Raw genomic sequence first — 17,732 nt, 5'->3', positions numbered from 1 at the left:
ACCACTCACAGGGCTGCACATGAAGGACACCGTTAGTTCGTGCCAGGAGTTTGTCGCTGAGGGTGATGATCAGGCAGCTGATTGATGGAACTGTAAAAGCATTTCATAAGGTTTTAGTGGTTTAAGGGAGTGGAGTCTAACCTCCGTCTGTGCTGATTATTTTCTTTTTGACAGCATTATCAAGGTACAGTCTGATAATTACTGATACTCACTGCTGACCTTGACTAGAGGTACATTTATGAAGCCCAATAGGACTTTGGCTGTTGCGTTTATACGACTCGGGTTATGTAAGCACTGCTCCTGACATTGTTGAGGTGGATGTAAACGGACTGTTAAAGCCTAACTCAGTCACGTAACATGACTGATTATGACTTATAGGCCTTGATTACGTGTCACGATATAATTCAACAGTATAACCTGAAATCGTAGCATTACATCACCCTGCTGCCAGACCTCTTCTCACAGCCTGGTGAATCCCAGTCCCTTATTTTAGGTGCACAGAGTTTAGTATTGCAGGAGACCATTTAAACAATAATGCATGACGATATACATCAGAACACCTCAGAGTTTATTATCATGCTTATACTGCAACCATTTACCACAGGAAATGTCATCCATTTTTAAGGAGTCAGTTCACTCAAATTACCCCCCCCACCCCCACCCCTTATTTATTCTGAGTGGTATCTGCCAACTAACAGAAATAACAAGTCGTTTTAACCGATGATCAAAAAATGACAGCTTAAGTGCTCCTGACAGTCGCCACCACAGCTTGCATCCTGAATGAAAATGACGTCGGCAGCACGGTCACGTCACGGATCGGTTCAGGCAAAGCAAAACAAAATACCCTTCCTTCCGAACGAGAAATCGACTAACTCTGACACAACGTCAGGCTGAATGAGTGAAGTGAAATGAATTGACACACTGGTCAGGCTGGTGAGCAGCACAAAGGACACTCCCTTTACTTGTACTGCAGCGGAGGGCAAGTAAAACCATGACTTCAGAGGGTATTTATAACCCATGGTAACATCGATTTTACTAAGTAGAATTTACTAATTGTCGTTTTTTAGAGAATTTTTGCCGAGCAGCAAGTCCTTGTGCACTGATATAGATATGCAGGTAAACCATTATTAACTGGAACTATGTTTGAAGTGTTCTGATACATGAATTTAATGGATTCATAGCCGCCAGTATTTTCTGTAGCACTGTTATAAGAAACAATTTGTCCTAAATAAAAGCTAAAACACCATTTTTTGGGTAGGAAATAAGATGCAAAGATCAACTATCTGTCCCGACCTCCACCTTTTCAAAGATTTTGTGGTGCTGTAACAACATCGTGCTATTTCCACCACTAGAGGTCCATATTAGGTAAACGCTGACATAGTGTTTCAGGGATTTGAATAAATGACTAATGCCATAATTTTTATTGTGAGAAGAGTCTTGTGCACTCATCCTTGCTGTTCTGAGAAATCGTGAGTTTTGGTCCAGATGGAAGTGCCGTCCTCAGCATTTCTGCTCTTGCTGGGAGCGTGGGCTCTGTGGCATTGGTTCTCACCATTAACGGGGCTTCCCTCCTGAATAGGCCCTGCCAAACTATGCAGTGTCCCGCCGAGTCCAGAGATGAGGACATGGGCTTGCAGTGAAGCCTAGCGGTTCCTACTTCCTATCAATGACAACCAGCATCAATCTTAGCCGCCATTAGTCCTGGACCCTGCCAAGCATGATTCCAGTGAGAAGAAAAAAAGCAAAATACTCAGGCTGCTGGAATTAAACAAAGGGTGGATTATCCTCTCTGTGTCTCTTAGCTGGACAGTTCATCTCTGAATCCCCCATGGTTCAGAACGGAAGAAAAGTCATAATTTTTGTGCTTGACTTCTGCTCTCTTCCCTTTTCTTTTCTCTCCTCTCACACTCATTGCCTTGTCCGCAGACTGCCTGTCACTGCTGTGAGAGAGCAATTAAAGCTAGAAATAAAATCTAACCCTGTTGTTTCCATTTTGACTCAACCCAAACTACGCCATTTAACACCGTATGTGACACTTCCAACACGATTCCCTGTGACATTTTATTTTCTCACACCTGCTGAAATCCAGCAATAACCCCGTTGAGTAAGCGAGGTGTGGAGTATTGCTCAAGAGCGGTAGTTTTCTCTCGGAGCTCCTTAGGGTTTCCCCAAAACGCTTGAGGAATTCCACCTCGGTTTCACTGGTTGGAAACCAGTATGGACAGAGTGTGTAGCGCCTCTGCTCACACTGCACACACCTTCAGTTCTCAGCAGCGTGTTTGTTCAGGTGCAGCCGACCCTCGACCCACTGGGGTTTACGACTGCCCACCTTGATGCAATTCACAAGTTCATTAAACAGTGAGTGAGGAGGAGTTCGAGATGTGGCTTTTGTATGGTTTTCTCAAAGTAGAAGGGTGTGATCCCACAGTTATATTGTGTGTGTGTGTGTGTGAGTGCAGAGTGTTACATGTTAAATGTCACATCTGTACAGTAAGTACGAAGCTGCCTCCAGGAGAAGTGAGACATAGGGTCCAAAGGTAACACAGTGAGCCCACCAGCACCTAAAGCTCACTAATTAATACATTAGATCCCCTTTTGTTTATTCAAAGTACGCATTGTAAAAACAAGAGTTCGCTGGTATGTGCTGGACTATTTCTTGTCTCATTGCAGTTGCCAGGCAACCAGCAGAAACACCAGGAAATGACTGGACCCGGCCAAGAAGTAGTCCTACTCACTGCAGTGTATAAATGAGCAAAGTGTTGCTTAATACTGATTAAAGACAGAAGATGCTGTGTGTTGTTGTTGTTTCTGGCATTTATGCTAAGCTAAGCTACCCAGCAGCTGGGCTGTGGTCTTTTAGCTACCGTACAGACTTTAGAGGTTTTATTGAAATTCTCACCTCGACTTTCCACCAAAGCGTTGAACTACTCCTTTAAAGGAAATGCACTCGGGATGATCTTTCCGTAAATTTAAAAAATGCACCATCATCAAGCTAAAAATAGGTTTGTGTGTATGTGCATGTCATGTGTGGTTCTAACATTGACATTTTAGCTTCTGAACCACCCACATGTGACCACATTCATTCATCTGTTATATCTTTTTTTTTTTGTTTTACTCAAGTTTAATTGTTTGATAATTGGTCCCTGAATCACAAATCCCAGCACACATCAAGGCTGCCGCGTAAAACTTAAACCTCATTTAATAACGTGGGCTGCTTTTATTATAAGAAATACATTACTATACATAGTCTATATGAGGCTTTGTGGTTCTGCAATATTTGAAGGTTACTGTTCTCTGTTGTATGGCTGCAGAAGCCAAAGTGGACGGGAGGTGCCAAAAAGCACAGACCAGACGGGGTGGTCCGGAAAACTGCCCGGAGATCCAGTGAAACTTAACAAGCATGTTCCCTTTGGATGTTAAAATGAAGTGTAACACAGATATTAATGTAGCAAGTATCACAACACAGCAGAGGAATGTAAACTGGAGCACTGGGACATCAGGCTGGACGCTAACCAGCTGCAGCCCAATACCCCACCGTCATAATACAACACCCCCACCCCCCCACCCCAATGGCCAGCTACACTCAAGCCTCAGCTTTTCATCACGGCTGGCCAGGAGCGGGACTGAAATGACTCCTTCTGGGGATGAAGGTTTCTAGTTACTTATCTGGGGAAGCAGCAGAGTTGATTTTTGAGATAAATCATCGCTGATGTAGAGGCAGTTTAAAGTGTGTGAGGGTTCAAGCCCTGTGCATGGATCTCATGAAGGTAACATGGCTGCTGTTAGCTCTGTAACACATTAATGAGCAGGTGAAAGAGGTGATAACCTCGTTTGAGATCTGGACTTATGTACCCCTGTTTTATCTTGGGTGTGTGTGTGTGTGTGTGTGTGTTGTTTTCTTCAGAGGTGTCCATTCTCTGGGCTGCTCACCAGGTTCATCACAGTTCAGAGTACTACAACCTCAGCACCGCCCTCAGACAGTCCCTCACCCAGCAGTTCACATCATGGGTGAGATATTATCCATCATCTTAAAGAAGTAGTCTGTTGTTTTTTTCTTATTGTAAGCATGTCCCTCTCACCAAGGGGAATGATGAATGAAGTCCTCCTACTACTGAGTATTATCTGTGTAGCCAAACACTGATCTGTCCTCTTCCTTCCTGCCTTAAATCTCCATTGTTGTCCAGAAACAACTAAAAACATGCCAGTGAGCCACACCACTGTATTTAGTGATTACCATGAACACACACACTGTAGTTTATCCTACATACCGTCCTGATGCCAGAAACACACACTGTGGCCAAAAATAGCTCCCACAAATTCACTATTTACTCCCACATGAGTAATGTTTGCTAATAACAACAGTGTCCAGCTATTTTCATTTGGCTCTCTGAATAAGGAAGCCATATACCTGACCAGTTTTTAAAGATTTACATCTTCAGAAAGTAGAAGGGAAGACAGAAAGTATAGAGACAGACTAACACGCTGCATTTGCTGACAATAACAACGACCAGATTATTGATTCAGGTAGGTGTAGATCAGGGGTGCCCAATACGTCGATCGATCGAAGGTAGTGCGGGTAGATCGCTTGACATGAAAAAAAATAATTTTTAGATTTTAGACGAAGATTTTAGTCTATCATCTATTGTCCCTAATTAGGACTAAGCGGTTTAGAAAATAAATGAAAGTTTGTATCCTCCCTATGGCGTTTGCAACTTGATTGAAGGGCGGCCAGTCTGAGATCTCTTCTCTGCTACGGGTCACGGGAAGGGACATGCACGGTCAAACACGCTAGCTACTGCAAAATTCCAGCGAGCGAAGTGACCTAGTTAGCCTTCCAATGTATATCTACTAAAGAAGGGATACTCTGGGATGGGGAATAGGATACAAAGGGATATTCGACTCTATTCAGTGCAAGGCATCAGAGTAAGGTAGTGACCATACATGTATTGAATGTTCCAATTACAATATTGATGGTTCCATCACTGTTTGTCACCTATGTGCATTACTGCTGTCAGTTTAATGTGTAATACCAAGGGTTACATTAGCTGCAGTTACGCAGTGTACGCCAACATATATTGTGTATATATAAAGTATACTCAGTATATATGTATATATAAATACATATATGTTTAGCATTTTTAATGTAGGTAGATCATTTTGACCTGGTCATTTTAAAAGGAGCTTGCAAGCCGGAAAAGTGTGGGCACCCCTGGTGTAGACCAATGAGAGCTTCCAGAGGATATTCAGTTTTTCCTTTAGTAAAGTCACATTATACATTGACAGACTGTACATATAAACAGTCTCATAAGCTTCCCTGATAAAGGGGGGCGACCCCTGCTGTTACCTGTTCAGCAGTGCACCTTGATGTTTACAGGCTGAGCATCAATGCCTTCCAGTGCCAGCTGGGCCCAGTGTTCCCAATCTATAAACTCTGGGCTCTGTTAGTCACTCTCTGGCTGTGTTCTAATACACATATTACCATGCTGTCCGGTTTAGGTTTTGGATTTAGTATGTCCCAATGCATCGTATGTCAAATGCAGTGCGTCAAAAACTACAGGATCTCCTACTGCATCTGGTCACATTTTGCAGTATGCAAGTCAGCATGCTTTTCAAGGCTGTTCGGACCCACAATCCTCTGCACAGCGTAAGACGCGGCACATCAACTGAGCTGCTGAGAGAGCTCAGGCAGATGACTGGACGTGACAGGACCGTGATGGATGTATGAGTAAGAGTATCAAAATTCAAGGCTCAGTGTTATGATTGAGTAGGAGTGCATGTCCCAGTTGTATGTAAGTTGCATGCGAGAGCGCATGCTTCGTAAGGGCAGCTGCAACATGTACTTCAAGTAAAAGGAAAATTTGGAACGCAGGGACTCTTTCTCTCCCTGCAGGCAACCTTTTCTGTTATATGGCAGCCTTAGATTCTCCTTGGTCCTCCTTTGCTTATTTTATGTATTCTACAACACTGACACACTACTCGCAGCCTCCACACACGCCGTACATTACCGACACAACTGGCATTCACATTCCACGCTTTGTGATGGTTTGTTATGCTTACGTTTCAGTCACTTTAAAATAATTGATTTAATCTTTGAACGGTGTGTCTCCCTCCTTGTCATGGCTCTAAGAGCCAGACAAAAGCAAGATAGAAAATGTGTGGAGCTTTCTACCGGCATGCATGAAGCAGGGGGCCGTGAATGTGTAGGAGAAGCTAGTGATGCCACTAAGGTTGAGTAAGAAAGTTAAGATTTTTCAGACTGTCCTACCTTATTGTCCCATATTATCCTATATGATGCAATTAGCTATTAAAAGTCCTCTTTTAATGGCGAACAGTAAGTACAACAGTGTATCGTATTCATTTCTCTCTTCTCCCCAGATTTTCTACCTGCCCATGGCTCTGGTTGCACCCCCCACGACCTTCGCTGTTCACATACAGTTAAACCTTCTCTACCAGTTCTGGATCCACACAGAGGTAAAATGTCAAACACGGCTCACAGATGTTGTAATCAGTTGGACTGCTGTTGTGGAAAACACTGAAACGGTGTATTTCATCTGTTTTACCATCTTCAAATGGTGAGTCAGCACAGCGGCCTGGACGTGTGTGCAGATGATGTCATGCTGAGGGGTGAGGTGTAAACTACACAAAGGGACGGTGTTGAAAGGTGCACTGACAGTGATGTGTCATGTGTCAGATAAGCATTCATCAGCGGACACGTCCTGGTTTATGTCTTTGAGGGAAACACACAGTGACTTTTTACCTGCATGTGGGAAAGTTTAGGATAATTATTAACATGATTTTCGTATTCTAACCCTCTTATGTTCTGCAGAAACAATCAGACCATCAGTTAATTTAATTTGATTTACATGACTGTCTAAAATTCTTTTCTTTTTAAATGTAATACTTTTGCTTTTGTGTCAGTCTGAGACACAAGTCGAGGCTTACATAATTTGTGGGTATTTTGTCTTTAGCTATTTTGCAGGAATCTGCTAAATAGAATAGAATAGAATAGAATAGCCTTTATTGTCATCGCAGTACAATGAAATTAGGGGCGCTACTCCACTTTGGTGCAAGAATCTTTTTTTACAAAAATAAAATACGAATAGAATAACAATAAAAACATAACAAAAGGAATATAACAATATACACAGTATATATAAATATATATGTATAAAATTCTACATGTCCGTAAAAAGGCTGGGTCAGACGTAGGTTATTGCACAATTATTAAAACACAATTAATAGAATATTTGATTATAAAAATCACTTATGCATGTAGAAGACATGATTATTGTTCAGTGTACAGTATGTCACAATGATTAGAAATGTGAATATATGATATAGTAGGTCAACATGTAGCTGTGTATGAATTTATCCTTCCTTTCATTGCCAATGTGCACAGTTTAAAAAGGCAATCTGAGTGAAAAAAAAAAAGTCTGTAAAGCTGACTTTCTCCTTGTGCCAGTACTAATCTGTCTGCTAAGCTGAGCCTTTGTAGACCGTGTGTTGCAGTGGAACCTGTATCCAATAAAAAATAATGAGATTTTATGAAATATTCCAAACAGAAGCATGACCACTCTGTCTACCTTTAAAGTGACTGGAGTATCACTTTTACAATCCCCACAATCTTCAGAGGGAATGAATGGATTTGGAACGCCTTCCATCTTTTAGTGCACTATTAGTGAAAACAGTCTTAATAGTCACAATATTCTGAGGGGATGTAATTTATGCCTCCTTTATGGGCTTTTTTTGATGTCATGTAATTTATTGGCGCTGCAGCACTCCAGCCTCAGAGCCGGAGTGAAGTGGTGGAGACCCTTTTCATTCAAGATGAAACTCTCACGCTCGGCTGCCAGACGCAGCCATTACATGGAAATAATGAATCGCTGAGAAATTCTGTCCAGTCGTGCACGTTTCTCCAGACTGAGAGGTCTGTCGTATTGATGCCAAACATCAAAATATGTGAGTTTCAGCCAAAAGAGAAACATGAACTGTGTGAAATCTACTCGGCGTGACCTCTGTAATATTTAAAGACCCACTGTTGCATCTGTTTGATATCTAGGAAGAGAAAATGGCTCATGTTTGATAGTTTTAAGCACCAAATGTCTTCATGCACTCAATTGCATAGTTGTTTTTATTAGAACTGATGTGCATGTTTGCTGTCTGTGTGTTAATGGGTTTAACTGTTATCAGCAAACAACTGAAGCCATTTTAGCTATGATCAGGAAGATAAGAGACGGCTATCAGCGATCAGTGATTGGCTTTTTTTTGGCTTTCTTGGGCAACTTTTGTCATTTTGTTAGAATAATTTGATCATCTGCCTCATCGAGAATTCAACCTAGTGGATAATTAATTTAACAGTCACTTTGGTGCAGGCCAAAGTTTTCACTTATCTCGTGCAATATCCTAAATATCTTCTATTTGGTAGTCATGATTCTCAGGTGACCACTCCCTGACTTTTTGTTGCGTGTCACAGTCAAGTCTAAGTTTTCCCTTGGCTAACTTTGTTATCCAAGAAAAGATATAGCGTCTTCAGAATGTCCATGTAAAGAAGAAATAAGAAGAAATATCAAGATCAAAAAGGCAGGTTGTTGTAATGAAATGTATAATGTATAAATATAACCCCCCCCCCTGGATGATGAACCCTTCCGTTTTGGACACATCACATTGTGTTGAAATGTTCTCTATGTAAAACTTGTGCATGTCAATACATTTTTTATTCTATAATTTTTTTTTGTCAGCTCATCAGAGACCTCGGACCTCTGGAATGGATTTTCAACACCCCAAAACATCACAGAGTTCATCATGGTGAGATCAGCTTTACTTTATGAAGACACGTGACTAGTACTCTTATTATTGTAGAGTTTTACAGAGTTTGTTTGTCTGCCGTGCCTGAGATGGTGCATCAGCTGGGAGAGGCAGAGAAAACTACAGGCCTCCTCCTGCAGCTCCTCCCTCTCCGTCCTCAGCCCCTCTCCCACCAGCAGAGCACAGGCCAGCAGCATGGTTGTTTGCATGCGCTTCACACGTGCAGGAAAATGAAGTTAGCAGGTGTTTGGGATTCCAACTGAATAGCAGCAGTTCTATGAGACTGACCATCCTGTTTGCTTTGCTAACGTGTGGACGTGGAAAGCCCTGCGAGATGATCCACTGTGATTTGAGGCTCTAACGTTAGCTGGTGTTAGCTACACGCAGCCTTTGGCCACAGTTAGCAGAAGGCTAAACTATTAGCAGCATTCAGCATGGCCGCTCATCGTTTACTTTCATTGTAAATCTACGTGCACAAGCTAACGGACAACTGCACTGTATGTAAATATTACAAGAAAATGAAGTTTGCAGTTTCAATCATAATAATCTTGATTGTGCTCATGATGCCAATTATGTTACGTTACAAAAGCGCATTAAGAAAATCTGCAGCAAATTCAGAAAACGACGGCAAAAATGTTTCCAAAGGAAACTAGTGCCGAACACGGCTCAGATGCTCCGTGAATCATCCGTTGATGTCAATGCTGTGTACTGACTTCATGCTGCCGCTCTATGCCGTGCACATGCAGAAAGTGACCGCTACAACTTGGGAGACCATGCATAACAAAAAAAAAATGGGAATCTACCTGTCATTGTAATGATTTTGGAGGAAATGTAGTGTTTATGACAGATATTAACCTTTACTTTCCAGGTCACCTCTGTTGACAGATGACTTGTAACCTGCATAATAATCATACAGGTGTTATTAGACCAGAGGTTTCCCCAGGGATATACTGCAGTACGCCAGGCTTTGTAATGATAATAAGACAAGCCCAGTTTCTATGTTCAAAAAGTTACACGTCACACATTACCAACATTGTAGGATTTTTTAGGGAGGACGAGATTTTTTCTACTTGTATGTATGTCGTCTGTTAAGTAGTGCCATTTACCGTATTTACCGGACTATAGAGCGCATCGGAATATAAGCCGCACCCACTAAATTTTAAAAGAAAAAAATATTTTTACATATATTAGCCGCACCAGACTATAAGCCGCAGATATATACATTGTGAAATGAGATATTTACACAGAAAGATTTTGTAAATGTTTATTTACATACCTTAATTGTTTCCAAACGGTGCCTGTAACACAGCAGTAAAGTGTTAATGTCTTCATTTTGTCTGGTCAGGTTATTTTTGTGCAGGTTGATGTACCAACTCAAGTCAGTAAAAACTATGACTACGGAATAAAAACGGTATCCGAGGGCAGAGATACGAGTTTCGCTCATTTTCACAAGAGTTGAAATAATTTCTATGGTCATCTCACAAACTACTGTCTTAACAGGGAGGAACCTTTACTGCATTGACAAGAACTACGGAGGAATTCTGATCATATGGGACCGATTATTCGGTAAGCAAAAGTAATCAGGCGTTTCCATTTAGTCACTGTTACATATAACTGTCTGAGAGGTCTGTGTGAGTATTAGTGTGTGACAGTGTTTGTATTTGAGTTAGGGTGAGTTGGGGTTGGCCAGATCAATACCACAAATATCGACACTCAAAATACTAGTATTCATACAGTAGGAGTAAGATCAATACTAAAAGCAAATGGTGCTGCTTCCTTCAAATTACCAGACCCTCCCCCCTCTTCTTTTTCTCTTCAGTAGCTGGTAAACTACCATTTGCTGCTTAATTGCTGCATCATCGCCACCTGCTGAGGAAGAAATGATCTGTTAGAGACTAATATTGTATAAATAGAAAGATCCATGTCCTCCAACATATGGTCATTGGGTGAAAGAAGTTATGGATCATATACATTTGGAAAAAATTAGATATACACTGAAAGGATTTGTTGGGAAATTTTATGAACAGTGGCTACCATTTTTATCTTACTTTAAAAGTGTGTCTGCTGACAAACTTTCTTAATTTGCATAAGCTCTGTACTCTGTATACAAATCAGCGCCACATAAAATATGTTGCCTAACTCTCTGATCCGGTATAGCCGGGGTGGGGGGGGGTTGTTTTGTTCTGTTTGTGTTTAAGGTTTAACATTGTCAAAAATAAATAAAAAGACGTCGATCAAAAAAAAGAAATGATCTGTTAGAATGGGAGGACTGCACAGTTTAAAGTGTTAGAGCAGGCCCAGACTGTGCTCATATACAACCACACAGACATTTATGAAGCCAGAGTTATCTAGTAAGTGCAGAATGGATGTATTTTTATTTGTCGATATTACTATTGATGTGTTGAGTCCCCTTCTACATTAACTTTAGAATGTAAAGTGTTCAGTGCGTTGCATTTATCACTCGCTCCCTATTGTTACACGTTTAACTCAACAATCTTCTGTGTACCATCAAAGCATTCAGAGATGTTACAGGTGAGCTGCTTTTGGTGTTTGTATCCGTGTCGTCTGTGATGCCTGCAACTGTCATTACTTGATATTGAATGGAGAGCAAAAGTCGTGTTGTGACCCATTATAAAAACTAAATAAGGGGAAACGGTGACTCCTGGTTTTACCTGTAGCCTTTATATCTAACTCAGCTATTTCGTGCCCACCATCAGGGAGAGGTAGCTGATTACATTCTGAGGTTTATACTAGCCAAAATCCCTTGGGCCATTTTTTTTCCTCTCACAGGAGCTGTGAGCCCAGCTTTCTTAATACAGTTCTGTTGTAGGTTTTGTATTTTACTTTTATTCTCTTTCAAATATTCCTCTCACCAAAAGTTTACTTGATTAGGTGGGATAAGATCCGCTAGGCAAATATTTTACTGATAAACTCTGCGTAGTGCAGCTTTAACATTTATATTCTGGCTTGTTTTAAGATGCACGTGCACAATTTTTTTCTAGTGCTGTCAAAATGAACTCTAATCCATCCATCCATCCATTGGCTATACCGCTTATCCGTCAGGGTCGCGGGGGGGGGGCCAATCTGAGCTGACTTTAGGCGAGGGGCAGGGTTCACTGACACACAGAGACAGACAACCGCTCACACTCACACCTACGGGCAATGTAGAGTCACCATTTAACCTGAATGTCTGTGGACTGTGGGAGGAAGTCAGAGCGCCCAGAGAGAACCCACACAAGCACGTGGAGAACGTGCAATTGAACTGTAATTCAATTAAAATGAATCCAGTGATTATAGCTGCATTTTGTTTGCTTCCTGGACCACGGCAGTGATCGTCTCAGGGTCTGCTGCGCCTCATCCAAACCCCACGCTTAATTTTCCAACGCCTACAAGTGAATATCTGCCATGGGAAATACACTTTTCAGCATTAAAGCCAGAAAAAATAACAGATGCATCGCTGCTGTGCTGCTGTAGTCAGGCCAGCTTTATTTCTGAAACATGTGAAACCTGTTTACTCAGAAGACGGTAGAATAAGAGATTTGTCTTGATGGTTTTACTGAAAATCTGTAGTTTACAGGAGAGAATCTGTTCTAAAGGTTTAAAACATGCTATTACACAATAATATATGACCTTACATTCAGGCATACATTATAACAGCCTTCAGTGTAAAGGGGGAAAACTACTTTTAGTTTAGTTTAGTTTTTTTTTATTGATTGGCAGCTCTAATATTTTCCTATTAATGTAATGTGGAATGAGTTGCGTGTGCGAACCCACAGAGATGCCATTTATTCAATCATTACCAGCGCTGCCGTTCATCTCAGCTCCACAGATCATTGTGGAGCCAGTTTGTTATTTGGTTCTGTGTCACAGCTCTCATCACCATCGTCTCCAGCTGTAGCTTATACTACCTGCCCACCTCCAAATGGCAGAGAGACACAGTAAGCAACTAGCTGGAGAACATAATCTCTAGCAGCTACAGACCCGGACAGTTCCCTAGGGAGTTGGTGGAGACCAAAACAGAGCTAGCAGGAGAGAACATTGGACTTTGACCATAACCTCAGGTGAACGCTAATGTTTCTGTGCGGCTGCTGGATTTGTACAGAGGTAAATCGTAAATATGTTTACAGCTTGTTGTGCTGGCCAAGAGTGCCCAAAAAAATAATACAAGTTGGAGGTGTTTATTCAGATTTATTTTGTTTTATGAATAAAAACCGGTGAAAGTGAACCTATCCTCCTCAGGTACCTTTGCTCCAGAGACTGATAAAGTGGTGTATGGCCTGGTGTTCCCCATCAACACCTTTGAAATCCTCTACGTTCAGGTTGGTCCCATCTTTCTTCGGTGGTGTCGGCCATCAGCGGAGCAGCTCACCTCCATCTGAGTATAAACACCTTCAGTAGATGAGGCGTGAGCTCATGTTTCCCTCGCCGGCTGAGTGGCCATTTTGTAACCATAACATTATTACTTTACTCTAAACAAACTGCCCAGCTGAGGAACAGGAGGCCAATAAAATGAAATGCCAGGAGGTGGATGTTATGATTATTTTTGCTGCCCTCACTGTTGGCAGAGCGCAGCGTGAGCAATGTCCCGCCCAATGAAAGCAGAAACATTTCTATTCAGGATTAGTTAGCGCAGATACGGCTTAGTTAACAATGATCAGCTAAATGTAGCGTTTGATTGTGTATTGATGCTTGACTTCTGGGTATTTTCCTCTTTCAGTTACACTACTATTTGCATTTGTGGGGAAGGTCCAACACCTACAAGACTATCGGCAACAAATTGGCAACTTTCGTCAAAGGTCCAAGTTGGACACCTGGTAAATCTCGGCTCGGTGACCACGTCGACAATCCCAAGGTTCGTCAAAATAAATTCTTATTTCCACAATAATGCCCTCGGGCTTCAATATCCGTCATTTTGACGCACAGGCCAAAAAACACAGGCCTAAATGACTCAGAGAATTCCTTATTGAAGGATTCACATGCTCTACAAGTTTAACAAGGAACGGCCACATCAAATAAAAGCTGGAAAGCCTTTGTAGAGGGAACACAATAAGTTCATTTTCACCGTCTTTAAACACAGGATTAAAACCGCATGCAGCTGAGTGTGAATGTGTGTGTGTGTGTGTGTGTGTGTGTGTGCAGAAAGAAATACAGGCTCCAGTTGAATGACCCGGCAGTTAGCTTTGAAATAACGCTGATGGTGTCACATATTCGGTTCCCTCATGCTTCACACTTCACACAGAAAAAAAAAGTCCATTTGCCTTTACAATTAAATTGGCCCCTTAAACCCAGCAGGCTGATTCTAAACACGGACAGAGCTGGAACAACTGAAATATCTTTAAAGGCTTCGTGTGAGACGGCTGCTCACTGATCTCTGCCGGTGAGGGAATGAAAAGAGAGAGCAGGGAGCGAAGGAGGAGACGGGGTTGAACGTGTTTCAGCTCTTTGACAATAAGCAGAGCGGAGTGCTGGAATACCTACAGGGTTGGGGATGGGATGCGGGGGGAACCCACATGTGGTGGTTTGGTTCCTCAGAATCCTGGGAAACCCCCTGAATGAGAGACAGGCGTCTGTGATTGGCTGTTTTTTTTGTACTTCGTTCCCAAAGAGGATGCAGTTTCAACATAAAGCCCTCAGGCCTAATTACTAATCGCTAAGAAGCACATTCGGACAAAAACAGGTCAAATGACTCAAGGAATTCTTCAAGAAGGACTCATATATTCCACTGTGTTTGAGGGAAACCGCTACAGCCAATAAATCCTGGATGACTTTGTAGATGGAACACAACAAACTAATTTTCACCAGTTCAGCCGGTAGGAGACTTAAGACACAAAAGACCTTTTTGCTACAAAGAAAACAAACTCATAAGAGGTCGCAAAGACTTAGACTGAACGTCTAAGAGAAGTCTAAACTGTGACTAAGAGTTAGATTAAGACGTTTCCCTTTTTAAAGGCCCAAACATTCACTCTGACTCACTTCTATGTTCTATTGTTTTTGTCATTTCCGTTATTTAATCATTTTTATTTCTATAATTGTCTCTCTAATTGATTTACATATTAGTTTTTAACCAGATATAACTCTCTATTGGCTCTCTATGCAATATATCGCTCTCTTCAGAGCTACCAGACTCCACTGACAAAAATGGTAATTTTATCTCACACAACAGTTGCTGGTCAGCTGCTGCCTCGTTCGATCAGTTTGCTTGTGTTATTTTGTGTTGAATCCGAACACCAAAGACACACAATAACGCAAACGCACTTTGGTGATCTGTGTTGCCCCAAAGTATCGGAGCTGTTGTAGTCAGTTCACAGCTGCTGGCTGAGGCGTTCACTGGACCAGTGGTTTAACCCAGGGTTAAAAATACCAGAGTTACGCTTTAAGGTGAGTTTTCTGCCTCCAATAAGAAAGAGACAAACATCATTGTCATCAACCAATCAATCAGCCAAGGCTAAAATTAAATGAAATTATTATATATGGCTGTGATTCCCAACCAGGACCACTAAAGGGGGTACTTGGAAAGATTGTGGAGGAGCAGCTAATCTCGATAAAACGGTGAAAACGGTGAAACGATGTCAAAACAAATAAGGTAAATCAAAACTAGTGAGGCTGATCTTCAGTATTTCTCCTGGCACAGCCTCCCACCAACCAGCTTTACAACCTTAATACCACGTGCTGCAACTGAGACTGTGTGGAGACCAGTTTGCATTTGCGCAGCGAAGTGGAAATGGTTAACTAAATAAATCCTGGTTAAAAAAACGGTGATAGCGTGAATGCAAATGTGACCAAATCCCCCCCCAAAAAACACCAAGTCAACACCAAACACCCACATCAATTTCAGAATCACTCTCTTGTACTAAAGAATAATTATAACAAAAACCACATTTATATACTGACTGATGGTAAACAACCAGTTCAGATTAATCTCAGAATCTATAATCTGATATTAGATTTCAATAGTTTTATCAGTTATTATAGTTAATTGACTTATATAGCCTATTAGCGTAGGTTGTACATATTGTACATATTTTAGGGATTTGAAGATACTGGGAAGTACCATCACAATAAGGCACTGGGGGGCCGTTTCTATTGCAGTGTTCCAAGTTTTACATGGTCCTTTTAAAGCAATAAATATAGATAATAAGACAAGACAAGATAAGATAAGATTGATCCCTAGAGGGGTAATTTGGCTGTTGTAACAGCACAAGGACAGAGTAAGTAAAAAGTAGAAAATGAATAATTAAAGGTATGTAAAGAAATAACACATCATACTTCATATGTATCACACCGATTGTTGACACTGATTCAGACTACAAGCTTGTCCTCTGAACAGTACAGTCACACTGTTCAAACAGATCATGTTATATAAGTCTGTCTAGTGTAAGAATCTGTCCAGAAAATTGTTCTCCTTACAGAAGAATTAGGAATTGGGGAATTAAACGTGTTTTGTTTTCCACTCACAGGTTACTGGAAAGGAAGTGCCTCATGATCCCAGCTGGTCGCTGCCTTTAAAAGTCTACGTGGTCGTACATTTCCTGCTGGTGCTGCGGACCTACCACGATTTATTTGAAGATAAGATGGTACGTGTTTGTTGCATCGGGAAAACACAGAATTTGTGCTTTTAAACTGCATTGGAAAAGAACATTTTATGTCCCTTCTGTTTGTGGAACTGACGCTGGTGACCTTCTGGTCACACACGGGCTACTGTTATGTTTAGGCTACTGTAATCCCTCATGTAAAGTATGACAAGGTGGCCCTGGGCTCTTAATTTAAGACCAAGCGCTGCGTGTTTGTTTGCCAACATTATTTCACCCAATTATGTAGTTTGTTGTGGCTGGTTCGTGCTCGAGCTGAGTCCTCTACTTAGCCAGCAGGAAAAGACTAGCTCTGCCTAACATCATGACAGAATGACTGATCGGCATTCCCCTTTAGAACAACCTTTGTCTATTATTTTCCACTCGACGAGCCAAAAGACCCCCTTCCTCCTCCCTCAGAAAAAAAGAAACAGGTCTCCTCAGCAGTTATCTTTGGAAGCCTCTTTTCCCTAGGAATAGTTTTGGTTAGCCAAAGAGTGCTGTCACGCCCAGCCCCTTCAAAATAAAATGGCCTATCTTTCTGTGATGGCTACCTCCGTGGTGCTCCTTCAGTTGTGGTTCCCCCCCCACCCCCCACCCTACAGACACACACACACACACATACAGAGACGCACACATGCACCTCCCCTCCAGGGTGGAGGGTTCCCCTCCCTCCCTGCTTATAAAACACCAGCTGGTGGTCCAGCAGTGAACACAAACGCCTTAATTGTCAAGTCAACCATTTCCCAAACCAAATAGCCTTCAGGATGCAGCAATCAGGACTTGGAGGGAAAATAACAAAGTGAGCTCTCCGGCCCAACAATAAATCATGTCACTCTTATGTATTTATACCCACATGTTCGCTAGGCGCTTATTTAGCTTGACAATTGATGATACACTGCCGGACAATTTATGGGCTTTGCGTTAATTCGAAGCCACGAAAACATGGTTATTTCAAACGAGTGAAGCCGTCTTCACTGACGTCATGAGCAGGCCAACGTGAACGCTTTGTTATTATAGGTTTGCTAAACAGTTACTATTAGAGGCAGAGAGGGGAAGCGACCAAGTCATAAAATCTCAACAACTTTCCATTAGTGTTTTTAGGATTGCAAAATGTGGGCTTATACCCGCTATGGTGCTGCTATAGCAACAAAAAGACCAAGCATTTGGTCAAATTTAGCACCCTAGCCCCATGTATAGCTTTAAGAAATTAATAATAGTACAGGATGTGTGTTATCTTTGTAACTGGGTGTTGTAACTTCTCACAGCGGACGTCCTGCCGTGTTTTCTCAGTGGTAACTCTGTCCAGCAAGCCTTCGTGAACTTCATCATAATAACGGCTACAATAATGGCCTGAAT

At 41.7% G+C, this 17,732-nt stretch overlaps 1 protein-coding gene across 1 annotated transcript in view; it reads left to right on the top strand.

Annotated features, from left to right (window-relative positions):
* agmo (alkylglycerol monooxygenase) overlaps positions 1–17,732 on the top strand; it is a 50,585-nt gene that overhangs the window by 14,345 nt on the left and 18,508 nt on the right. Inside the window, exons 4-10 of the mRNA XM_070835508.1 lie at positions 3,905–4,008; positions 6,376–6,471; positions 8,739–8,805; positions 10,306–10,371; positions 13,045–13,124; positions 13,523–13,657; positions 16,263–16,379. Coding sequence (XP_070691609.1) covers positions 3,905–4,008; positions 6,376–6,471; positions 8,739–8,805; positions 10,306–10,371; positions 13,045–13,124; positions 13,523–13,657; positions 16,263–16,379 — 665 coding nt within the window. The remainder of the gene's footprint in view (positions 1–3,904; positions 4,009–6,375; positions 6,472–8,738; positions 8,806–10,305; positions 10,372–13,044; positions 13,125–13,522; positions 13,658–16,262; positions 16,380–17,732) is intronic.

Source organism: Pempheris klunzingeri, chromosome 8, assembly GCF_042242105.1.
Source record: "Pempheris klunzingeri isolate RE-2024b chromosome 8, fPemKlu1.hap1, whole genome shotgun sequence".
Taxonomy (NCBI): domain Eukaryota; kingdom Metazoa; phylum Chordata; class Actinopteri; order Acropomatiformes; family Pempheridae; genus Pempheris; species Pempheris klunzingeri.
This window is presented reverse-complemented; position numbering and strand designations above follow the sequence as displayed.